This window comes from Malaclemys terrapin, chromosome 9 (assembly GCF_027887155.1).
Source record: "Malaclemys terrapin pileata isolate rMalTer1 chromosome 9, rMalTer1.hap1, whole genome shotgun sequence".
In the NCBI taxonomy this organism is placed as follows: Eukaryota; Metazoa; Chordata; order Testudines; family Emydidae; genus Malaclemys; species Malaclemys terrapin.
The window spans coordinates 71580957-71593239 of NC_071513.1; the positions used below are offsets into that span (position 1 = coordinate 71580957).

At 42.5% G+C, this 12283-nt stretch overlaps 2 protein-coding genes across 3 annotated transcripts in view; one reads left to right on the forward strand and one right to left on the reverse strand.

Annotated features, from left to right (window-relative positions):
• COL4A4 (collagen type IV alpha 4 chain) overlaps positions 1-6479 on the reverse strand; it is a 139923-nt gene extending 133444 nt beyond the window's left edge. Inside the window, exons 1-2 of one of the 2 annotated variants that reach the window (XR_008446252.1) lie at positions 6104-6479; positions 4866-4905 (exon numbers count right to left, since the gene is read on the reverse strand). Coding sequence is in view for 1 of the 2 variants with exons in the window: in XM_054040193.1 (XP_053896168.1) it covers positions 4866-4905; positions 6104-6141 (78 nt within the window). In the remaining variant the exon portion in view is untranslated. The remainder of the gene's footprint in view (positions 1-4865; positions 4906-6103) is intronic. The other variant, XM_054040193.1, reaches the window with a different exon arrangement.
• The window catches only part of COL4A3 (collagen type IV alpha 3 chain), a 125603-nt gene continuing 119253 nt past the window's right edge, over positions 5934-12283 (forward strand). The window contains exon 1 of the mRNA XM_054040195.1: positions 5934-6106. Within this exon, the coding sequence (XP_053896170.1) occupies positions 6026-6106 (81 nt within the window). The 5' untranslated portion in view covers positions 5934-6025. The remainder of the gene's footprint in view (positions 6107-12283) is intronic.

The window sequence follows — 12283 nt, forward strand, 5'->3', positions numbered from 1 at the left end:
TCTCTATCATAAGTAGGATATCTGCAAATTTCCTTTATTTAAACAACTTAAACTATTTAAATTTTCTTTATCTTACTAACATTTTATATATATATATATATTAGAAAAATGGGACATCTTTGCAGTTATTTTTGACTCTTTGAAGACCTGGAGCAGCAGATTTAGTAACCTAGAATTAGATTCTGCTGCTTTAACCCCAGCTGAGTAGTACCTTACTCTATACATAGTCCCATTGTTGGGATCAATGAGTATCAGGGTTGGAAGGTCATCTAGTCCAACCCCCTGCCCAAAGCAGGACCCAACCCCAGACAGATTTTTGCCCCAGATCCCTAAATGGCCCCCTCAAAGATTGAACTCACAAGCCTGTGTTTAGCAGGCCTATGCTCAAACCACTGAGCTATTCCTCCTCCTATGTGGCAGGGGTTGCTGGAAGAGAAATTATGTCTTATGGCTAAATCTCTAAGCGGGGACTTGTGAGAACTAGGTTGCATCCCTGGCTCTCTACATACTTTCAATGTAATGTAGGGTAAATATTTTGGAAATGGCCACTAATTAGGTGTTTCTCATTTTCTGGATACCCAGTGTGAACACTCACATCCAACTGAACTAAATGGGAGGTGTGAATGCTCAGCGCCTCTGGGGAGAAAAGATCAGACCTTAAATGTTTTGAGTTGGGCTCCCAAAGTTAGTGTCCTCTTTTGCAAAGTTGGGCCTTAATCTTTATGGCTCAGTTGCCTATCTGTAAAATGGGGATAACAAATGGGAATAATAATACTTCCCTACCTCTCAAAGGAATTATGAAAATAGATTTACTAATATTTGAGGAACTCAGTCTACAAAGAAGAGTGCCATAGTAAAGAATAAATTAACAAATTCTTACTCGGAGGGATTTGGATGATGTGCATTAAGGCCCCAATTCTGCAAGGTATCTGAAGTAGATATCTAACTTTAAACACATGATTAGTTCCAATGACTTCAGTGGGACTATTTGTACACTTGAAGTTAGACACCTTGAAGTTGCTGAACTGCCACCTAAATAATGAATGACAGCATATACTGGAGGATGAAGCTAAAAAGAAATATTGAACTTCTGCCTCATTCACTGAGCAAGGTATGTACTGTGAACTTAAAGAAGCTTTACTGAAGGTGCAGGAACAAACCATCCCGAAGTGCAGAAAAAATAGCAAATATGGCAGGTGACCAGCTTGACTTAACAGTGAAATCTTTGGTGAGCTTAAACTCAAAAAGGAAGCTTACAAGAAGTGGAAATTTGGACAGATGACTATGGAGGAGTATTAAAAAATTGCTAGAGCATGCAGGGGTGTATTTAGGAAGGCCAAGGCACAATTGGAGTTGCAGCTAGAAAGGAATGTGAAGGGTAACAAGAAGGGTTTCTACAGGTATGTTAGCAACAAGAAGGTGGTCAGGGAAAGTGTGGGACCCTTACTGAATGAGGGACGCAACATAGTGTCAGATGATGTGGAAAAAGCTGACTTACTCAATGCTTTCTTTGCCTCGGTTTTCACAGACAAGGTCAGCTCCCAGACTACTGCACTGGGCAACACAGTATGGGGAGGAGGGGAGCAGCCCTCAGTAGTGAAAGAACCGGTTAAGGACTATTTAGAAAAGCTGGACGTGCACAAGTCCATAGGTCCAGATCTAATGCATCCAAGGATGCTGAGGGAGTTGGCTATGTGACTGCAGAACCATTGGCCATTATCTTTGAAAATTCGTAGTGATCGGGGATGGTCCCGGATGATTGGAAAAAGGCAAATATAGTGCCCATATTTAAAAAGGGAAGAAAGAGAACCGGGGGAACTACAGACCAGTCAGCCTCACTTCAGTCCCTGGCAAAATCATGTAGCAGGTCCTCAAGGAATCCATTTTGAAGCACTTGGAGGAGAGGAAGGTGAGCAGGAACAGTCAACATTGATTCACCAAGAGCAAGTCATGCCTGACCAACATGATTGCCTTCTATGCTGATATAACTAGCTCTGTGGATATGGGGAAAGTAGGGGACATGATATATCTTGACTTTAGCAAAGCTTTTGATATGGTCTCCAACAGTATTCTTTACAGCAAGTTAAAGAAGTATGGATTGGATGAATAGACTATAAGGTGGATAGAAAGCTGGCTAGACTGTCAGGCTCAACAGGTAGTCATCGGTGGCTCAATGTCTAGTTGACAGCCAGTATCAAGCAGAGTGCCCCAGGGGTCGGTCCTGGGGCCGGTTTTGTTCAACATCTTTATTAATTATCTGGATTATGGGATTAATTGCACCCTCAGCAAGTTTGCAGATGACACTAAACTGGGGGAGAGGTAGATAAGCTGGAGGGTAGGGACAGAATCCAGAGTGACCTAGACAAATTGGAGGATTGGGCCAAAAGAAATCTGAGGTTCAACAAGGACAAGTGCAGAGTTCTGCACTTAGGAAGAAAGAATCTCATGCACCACTACAGGCTGGGGACTGACTGGCTAAGCAGCAGTTCTACAGAAAAGGACCTGGGGATTACAGTGGACGAGAAGCTGGATATGAGTCAGCAGTGTGCCCTCATTGCCAAGAAGGCCAACGGCATATTGGGCTGTATTAGCAGGAGCATTGCCAGCAGATCAAGGGAAGTGATTATTCGACACTGGTGAGGCCACACCTGGAGTACTGCGTCCACTTTGGTCCCCCAACTACAGAAGGGATGTGAACAAATTGGAGAGAGTCCAGCAGAGGACAATGAAAATGAATAGGGGGTTGGGGAACATGACTTACAAGCAGAGGCCGAGGGAACTGGGGTTATTTAGTCTACAGAAAAGAAGAGTGAGGGGGGATTTGATAGCAGCCTTCAACTACCTGAAGGGGGGGTTCCAAAGAGGATGGAGCTAGGCTGTTCTCAGTGGTTGCAGATGATAGAACAAGAAGCAATGGTCTCAAGTTGTAGTGGGGGAAGTCTAGGTTGGATATTAGGAAACACTATTTACCTAGGAAGGTGGTGAAGCACTGGGATGGGTTACCTAGGGAGGTGGTGGAATCTCCATCCTTAGAGGTTTTTAAGGCCTGAAGTGACAAAGCCTTGGCTAGGATGATTTAGTTGGTGTTGGTCCTGCTTTGAGCAGGGGGTTGGACTAGATAACCTCCTGAGGTCTCTTCCAACCCTAATATTCTATTATTCTAACTCCATAAGGGAGGAATGCTGTGAGGAAAAACAGTATGAGAATGTATAACTACATTATAAAGCATGTGGGGCAGAATTAAGGTTGCAAAGCCTATCTTAATGCTAACATTTACAAACTTTTGAGTGCCTCACTTTGTAGCCTTAATAGTGTTTCTTTATTTCCTATTTCATAAAAAATCATTAATATTGATCTCTTAATGGTAATGACTAACTGTGGTTTGGCAATTTTGAATTCATTCTGCTAACTTCCAAGTTAATTCCTTCAATTTTCTCTGGCTTTCAGTATCTAGATCAAATTACAATTAAAGATTTTTGTAAGCTCTTCTCAAATTTGCTCTAAAATATGAATAAATAAGGATTCTATCAGAATATTATTGTCTTTGGGATAAAAAGATTAAAAACCGTTTCCTTAAACAATTTTTTTTATTTTTAGTACTGCAAAATGTACCAATGACTTCAAAATATAGTGGACATGTTCCCTTCCCCAGGAAGCATATTTAATAACCCCACATTTGGTTCTCAGCAGGGTCTGATGCCAAGTCTTTCAGCACTAAAAGCCTGAGCTTCTATCACTTGAGCTAAAGGAATACTTTTCTAGCAAGTAGAAGTAATAAGCTTTTAACTTATGTGAACCAGCGTCTAGAAAGGGAAAAGGGTAGATACTGTGCTGGAGTGGGTTACACATACAGTCTATATTTAATAGCACAGGAAAAGAAAAGTGAGAGGAAGGATGGGAGTAGCAGGGTGGTCCCATGATTACTCAGTAAGGCATATATATGCCTTGATAGTTTGGGTCCTGCTCTCTTTTGGAGGGGTTACATATCTTCTCCCTTTCATGGCAAAAGTGAGTTTTTAGTTGGTATTCAAATGAGGTAAAGTACATGGGTTGGCAAACAAATTCAGATGGGCATTCCGAAGGAAAGGGCATTCCAAAGGTAAGCAGCCTAACAAGTGCATTCCATACATAAGCAGCCTATCAAGGGCGTCACACCTCCCCTTGGCCCCAGCTCTGGAGCTGCGGCGGCAGGGGAGACACGCTCTCCCCCAACTCCGGAGCTGCTGTGGTGAGAGAGGGCTGGGGGGAGTCCTCTCTCCCTGCTGCAGCCCTGGGGCAGCCTGCACCCCAAACCTCTTATCACTGGCCCTAGCCCAGAGTCTGCGCTCCCATCTGGAGCCCTCACCCCACCATGCCTCAGCTCTCTCCTACACCCTGCACCAGTCAGAGACCTCCCCCTCCCTCACATGCTCCAACCCCTGCCCTGAGCCCCCTCCCACACTCCAAACCCCTCAGCCCCATCACACATCACCTCCATATTGGTGCACATAACAAAATTCATTCTGCACACGTATGGGAAAAATTAGAGGGAAGATTAGGGACCACTGAAGTGATTAGAAAAGGCAGGTGACATGCTTGAAGCAAAAGGTAAGAAGGATGATTTTGGTAGTGGGGTTTGGATGGATGTGGCAGGGGTGGGGCACCAAGGTCAATATTAATGAGACTGGACAGCAGATTACTATAGCAACTTGGCCACAGGCCTGAAAGGAAAAAGGAGTTTAGAAATAATGTGGAGGGACAAGTAATAAGATTTGGCCACAGCTTGGATGTGGGGAGAGAGACAGCTATATTCATCTTGGTAGGGAATGCCACCTGGTTGAAGTGTGCAGCATTGACTGTCTAAAATTAGCATCCATATCACTTACCCCATAAATTTGTTGCACTGAAAAAACTGTCACTAGCCACCTGGTAGAAAGAAAGGGCTACATTAATTTAAAACTGTCAGTACCAAACCCACTACAAAACACAAACTCTAAAAAGTGGTAAATGTCTAAATATGCAGATAGGTTTGAAATGACTATCAACTGAAAAGGAATATATCTAATGGGTTACATGCCATCACGTAATTGCCACTGTACTGTGTAATTCCATCAATTTAGGCTAGGCAGTGACCCTGTCTACAGGGGGCAGGTAAGGAGTTTAATGCCCCCCCCCCCCATCTCCAAAGTTAGAATGTGAGGAGAGCAGCTGCCACCACCCCCACTGCTACTCTCCATCATGCTCAGGTGAGCAAGGGTGGGGGGGGAAACAGGGAGAGCCTTGCATCTGCCCCTACAATGCAGCAACTAGCACAATGGAGCCTGTGCAGGGGGATATTACACCATCAAGACATCTGGTGCAACTTAGTTTTCTCCAGAACAAGAAAGCAGCAGGGGCCAGATTGGCACTCACTAACAATTTGGTTCCTGCCCTGCTTCTGGGGCAGCATGGCTACATGCTGGGCCTTGTTGGAGCTGAATTATAAATTACAGCCCAGCCCTTAATGACTTGGACATGCACAAATCAAAAGTTAAGTAAAATTGGAGGGAAAAGTTCTTGGCCAACAACTATAATACACAATATGGCCCTGATCCTTCAAGCCTTTATGCTTGGGAGAAACTATGCAGGAGTACTACACAGATTGTGTGTGTATATAACCAAAAGGTTTGTGGAAAGAACTAAAGGAATAGTGACCACAGGAAAAGACAAGCTCTACTGCCATTGGGTGCATTAGAAACAAGTAAATGGTTAAGCAATGTGAAGTTATCAGGTAATTAAACCACAGTGGTGACCCCTGGCAAGATTTTGAAAATGCCCAACAGAGCAGAGCGGCACTAACACTGCCTGCAAACTAGTGGCAGTCAGCTCTTCCTTATCACTCAAATCAAAGCATGACCATTAATGTTCCCAAATGCTGCTATTGGTCTCCAGCCTGAAGGAGAGATCTCCGTGGGACACCAGAAGCTGGTCCATACAAGATATTACCTCCCACCCTGCCGTCCCCTCACACACTGTGCCGTTTGGCAGCAAGGCGCACGTGAGGCTGATGAGAAGACACCCAGGGCTGGATCGCAGCGAACCCCCAGCAGCGGCGGCGCCACGCCCTGGGTTCTACGGTACCCACCAGGTAGGAGCGCTTAGAAGAAGCCCTGCGCTGGGCATGCCGCGGAGGGGGCTGGCGGGCGGCTCTCCCGGGCCCGCTGGCAGGGCTGCTGCGGAGGGACTCCAGGCGGAGGCAGAGTCGCTGCTGCGGGAAAGACGCCAGAGATACCCGCTAGCCTGTGTTCCCGCCCCTTCGCGCAGCTCCTGCCGCTTGGCCCGTCTGCCCCCGGCGCCGGGGGGGTGCCCAACCCCTGGCTGGCTCCCCGCCCGGCCCGGCCTCCCTCCGCGGGGCCTCGTAGGGACAGCCACCGCCCCCTTCGCCCAGGAGGGCTCGCTGGCCCCGCCCCGGCTTCCCCGAGAGACCCCAGCCCTGGAGCGGCCGCTGCTGGACTCGGGGTGGCCTGGCCGGGCGCGCTGGTGCTGAAATGACCCGCGGGGGCTGCCTGCGGCTGGTGCTCTTCGCCCTACTCGGCAGCCTGCGCTGGCCCGACGGCTTCGCCGCCGCCAAGGTGAGGGTCGGGGCGCGCGGGGGGAACCTGTCCCTGCCGCCGGGCTAGTGACTTGCTGTTTAGAGGCGGGAACAGCTGTGTGGGCGCTGGAGGTGGTGCCTGGGGGCGATATTTCACCCACCCACCCAAATCAGTGGCTGACCCCATCTATGCACGTGTTGTAATTATGGGCCTGACGGGGGTGGGAAGGGCCAGAAGTGACAGAGAAGGTGCAGGTCATTTCGCTGTAGCTCATTTTTTTGCAAGCGAAAAAGCAGCTCTTGGTTGTAGCTGTTGTTTGTGCTGAAGCAGCGCTCAGAGTGATCTGAAAAAAAGTGACGGGAGCGGCGGCTGTCAGAAGGCCGCTGTCATAATCTAGGATCAGAAACTTGGTTAAAACCGTGTTTCAAGTGCGCCACTCAGCAGCCCCGCTGGAGATTGTTTTCTCTTCGCCCGGTCTGCGAGCCCTTGCGATCCGACCCCGCCGCTGTAAGCCCTGTCCTTTCAACTTCTTTCTTGCAAAAACCCGACATTTTTGTCATAGGCAAAGTTACTGGTATATGCAGTGGAAAGGAATTGGTGCTGGGTACCTTTGCCACTGACGGCAATGGAGGCGTTAACTTCAGTGGCAGCAACCTGGGGCTTTTGCTTAGGAGAAGTAACCAATATAGATTCTATATGCATCCGAAGAAGTGGGCTGTAGTCCACGAAAGCTTATGCTCTAATAAATTCGTTAGTCTCTAAGGTGCCACAAGTACTCCTATTCTTCTTTTTGCAGTATAGAGCAGGTAATTAATTTGTAATTTAGAGCCTGATTCTGTAAAGCACTTCAGTACATGCTTTGCTTTAAACGTGTTTAAATGCACTTCTTGGAGAGAGACACTTTCCTGAGTCACGGCCATATGAAGAGAAAACAGATGAAATCCAGCAGGATTTTTTATTTTTGGGGGGGGTGTCTGTATCAGAATTAAACATGTCACTGAAGTCCACCTTGATTTATGGTGAGTGAAGAATGCAGGATCTGACGTAATTATTAAAACAAAATGTTCTGTTTATCAAAATACAATGGTTTTACAGTTCAGAATTGTCATTTTATTAAAATAAAATATCGCTTCGTAACACTTGTTAGTTCAGATACCCACACACACATATGTGAAACATTGTTACATAAAATGCACAAGGACAGCCATGGGATAAAACTTGTAATATGTAAAACAGCCTGATGTCTAAGCACCTAAATGTCAGTATTTTATTTCAGGCTATTTCAGATACATAATACTAAATATTAAAAATAAAAAAAATAAGAGACCCAGAACAAATTTGATTGCATTAATAATCAACTCATTTCCCAAGGTTTCACAAATAATGTAATTTGTACCTGTTGAGAAACTCAGTATTGTTATTTCTGCAATATTTGAGTAATCAACTTTCGTCACCAGAAAGACCAAGATAAGAGCCTTAATTCTGTTTCCAGTGTGGAGTTTTACCTGGGCAGCCTCAATCTGGTTGCGGTACAGGACTATTTAGTTAATAATAGTAATTCTTCTTCCTTTTATGGTATATTAGTAGCTCTATATCTTTCTACGCGCGCACGCACACAAAGAACCATTTACCATCTACATCAACCTCAGTTTGAACTTTTTATAATATACAGTATGCCTATTTGATTCATATTTTAACACTGGTACCATCTGCATTACCCTACGCTGCAATTTAGTACACAACTTTCCCTTGAGAGCAAGCTGACTAGAGGGATTTCCAATCCTCTCTGGCTGGCCATTAATCCCTGCAAATGCATCTGTTCTGACAGTGGAGCAGGAGGTAACTATTTTGTGGTTGGATGCTACTGTGTAACCCTAGGTGTGGCTCGCCAGCAACATTTCTGCTGTATGTCAAATTGTAAACTGATGAAATTAGCAATTTCTGTTGAATTTCCATATTAAATTTCTTGCATTATAGTAATTGGTTTATTTTCCCTTTTAAAAAATAGTCACAATTATCTTTTAGTGCTTCAGTGGAGAAGTAGTAATGCTGTATAGTTGTGGTGGAATTACAAAATATTCAGCAGTCCATGATATAAATAAAAATATGTTGATTCTTTATTTTTCATTGATAGATTTAAACAGTTTCTGGTATAAAGATTCCTAGCACAAGATTGTTTAGTCATTGCTGCTATCTTAAAATATTCTGGCTATTTTATTGTTAACCCATTCTGGATAAAGTATTTAAAATTAAATAAATGACTCTCAGGTGACTTTTTCTACATATTCAGATATTTCTTCTCTGGCACAAGGGACTTGCAGACAAACTTTAACCATTTAATCAAGATCAACATGTTTGTTTTTAAGGTAATCAAACATACTTAATAATTGCTTTAGTGAAGATCCAGCATCGCAGTTGTATTTTCCTTTTCAATACATTACATATTTTTCAGCAAACTTGTTTCAAACCTGTCATAGGTCTGTTCAGAACTCTACTAGGTTCAGTATTTCTTTGGCAGTTCAGTTGATTTCAATTATGTTTGTGTGAGAGAAACATATAATAGATTTATTTTTGGTTTACAGCAGGGTAATTGAGATCAGGTTCCTATCCAAAGTCACCTCAATTGCTGTTCTTGTATGTGCATGCCAGTATTGTCTAAAGTGAGGAAATCAGTTCTGCATAGATATTTCCAGCTGATAACAATTTGGATCAAAAGTGAGACTCCCTAACCTGAGATTATTAAAAATAATAATAATAATTTGATTTTAGTTGCTAATATCAATTGGCATTAGCTTGTTTATCAGTGAACCATCTCCTCTTGATTGGACTGTCATTATGACAAATCCTTGTTTACATTTTAAAAGTAAAGTAAAATATTTAACTAGTGAACAATGTCCAACTACTTCTGAACATTTTGTTCTTGTAGACATAAGCCACAAAATGTTTATAGACTGTTTTGCAGGTTTGTTTCTTTTAGTATGTCAGTAAACAGTTTATCCAAAGATAAGAGTGAAAACTATAATGGGTGGTGGTGGTAGTGGTGATATTTATTTATTGTTTATATGACAATAGTGATGTTCACAGTTCTTTGCAACAAGTAGGAAGCCACAATCCCTGCCCTGAGGAGCTTGAGCTTTCTGGAATGTGTTGGGGAGTTTTCTCATTTTCTGTAATGTTGTTGTTTGCATTCTTTACCTCAAATTTTTTTTAGGAGGTCTATGTCTGGACCCCATTGTGGTAGTAACTGTACAAAAATGTGATTAAAAAGATGGTCCCCAGATCCTAAGAATATGAAGATGATGCACAAGCTTCAGCTGGTACAGAATAAGGCAGCCCACCTTCTCCATGGCTTAGGCCTTTGTGAGAACATGGGCCTGATGTGCAAGTCCCTCCTTGTTACCTTCTGATACCAGTTCAAGGCCTTGATACTAATTTTCAACGCAATTAGTGGATCAATCCCCCACTATGTTAAAGACCAAATTTTGACCTATGAACTACTGTGCTCCTGTGGGACAATGCAGGACATAAACTGTGGACAAAGCATGTGAGTGTAGGTTGAGGGCATCTTAAATCATATGGAACAAACTTCCAGAGGAGACGAAGTGAATCCAGAGTCTGAGCATCTTTAGCAAATACTGCAAAACCGTGCTCTTCGAAAAAGCTTTTCTACCATAAGAATTAAATTCTCAATACTGAAGCCCCTGTTACCCAATAAACCTCGAAACCCAAAGAGGAAATTAGTACAGTCTAAAAAATCAAAACCAAATCTCCAACCGAAAGCAGTGCTTTGATCTCAAGACAAGAGAAGTGCTAGAGACTCCATGAAGTCCACTACAGATTTCACTATAGCTACCAATTTTACATGGAAGATGCTCTGATATTTTGGTAATGGGTGGCAGGATAAAACCTAAGATAGAAAGCTTTAGAATCTGGGGGAACTGAGTGATTAATTCCTGTGGAGAATATAATAATCAATTATAAAGTCCTTAAGAATAAAACAGCTGGATTTGTAGGAGAGAGAAAAGATGGTATAAAGTAATATATAAGATGCAATTTGGCAACTTGAATTGTAGAAGGTATACTTGATGGCAGACCTAGTGGAGGGTTTGAAGGGCATTAACAAAGAGAAGCAGATAGGTTCATTGAAAATGAAATATTTTTCATTTTTTGAATGTTTTGAATAAATGGCACTCTTATGCCCTATTAATCTACTTCCATAATTTATCAAATAGTTATAGAAGTAAATGCCAGATGTGTTGTTTTTTTAAAGTAGTTAATACAATAGTGTTATCTGCAGATATATAAATCAATTTTCAGAAAACTTAATTTGTCTTTCTAGGCTCTTGTACTATGTTCATCATTGTGGTATCTAAGTGCCAGATATTTACGGCCCGAAAGATGCAGATAGGCATCTAGTGGGATTTTTCCAGAGTGTTTAGGTACCTAACATCTGTAAGTAGGCTGCAAAAGTATATGGGTCCACTATGTTTCATTCTTTGTGTCTTACTGTAACCAAAAATGTGTATAGTTTTTTTCCATTGTGTTGAAGGGATTTGAGGGTCAAATTTGGCTCTCATTACTGAGTGAAACAGTAGCAGATCAGACCAGAGTCATTTGATACACCAAAGTCAGATATGAGTAGCAATCTGTACATTCAGTTTATGTACAGTATCTTTGATACCAAATTATTGCCTTAAGCATATTTTATACTGTGAAATGAAATCTCATTAATTCAATGAATTTGTCCTTCAGAGGTCAGTTTGTGTAGAAAATCTTTTTTTAAGAATTTATTCTTCTCTGCAAGTGGAAACTGAAGCTTCTGTTGCTTAAGATTAAGCTTGACTGGCATAGATAACCAAGTTTCCCTATTAATTCACTTGTGAAATCTCTACTTCCAGAAACATTCAGAATGATAGTACTTTATCTGCTCAGATAATACTTGAAAGTTAGAAGGCTTGTTTATAGTACTGTGAGTCCTGTACTTAAAGTAATGATTAGTGCACTTGCCGCTTAATTGTTTCACAGTTAATATGCACTCTAAAATTGCACAAGAATCCAAGCAACTCATGATTTTGCTATATCAAAATGACGATAGTAACTAACTAAAATGTAGTATTTGTATTTGCAATAGTACATAGGAGAACCAGTTATGGACCAAAGCCCCATAGTTCTAGGCACTGTGCAACATAGAACAAAAAAGATAGACTGTAAGTTCCTTGGGGCAGGGACTAAGCAAAATATGAGTAGGTTACTTTGCACGCATTTCCATGCTAGATGCCTACAACGTCATATTAAAACCTTACACGCTTGCATAAGAAACATAAAATCACCACCACCCCCCGTTCCATGTGTGTGCTAGCTACATTGTGGGTTGCTGTGTGGGAGGATAGCAGCCTTCTCTCCTCCCTGTGCAGATAGACTGGGAAAGGTGTGCAGTAAGTAGAAACTTTATTCAGCCCCCAAAAGTGCTTGCAGAGCAGATGCAGATGGGAAGGTAATACACACCAGGTGAAGGGCTGATGCAGATATTTTCTCCCTGGAGTAAAGAGGTGACCCGGGACTAACTGTCATATTTCCCATTCAGACTGTGACTAGCCTGCTTAAGACATGTTAGCTGATCCAGTTGCTAAAGACAAACCAGTAACACTTCACACTGTGTATTCATAACATAATATAAAATAAATACAAAATTAATCCATTCATGGCAGATGCCAACAAAAGTTTTGTCAACA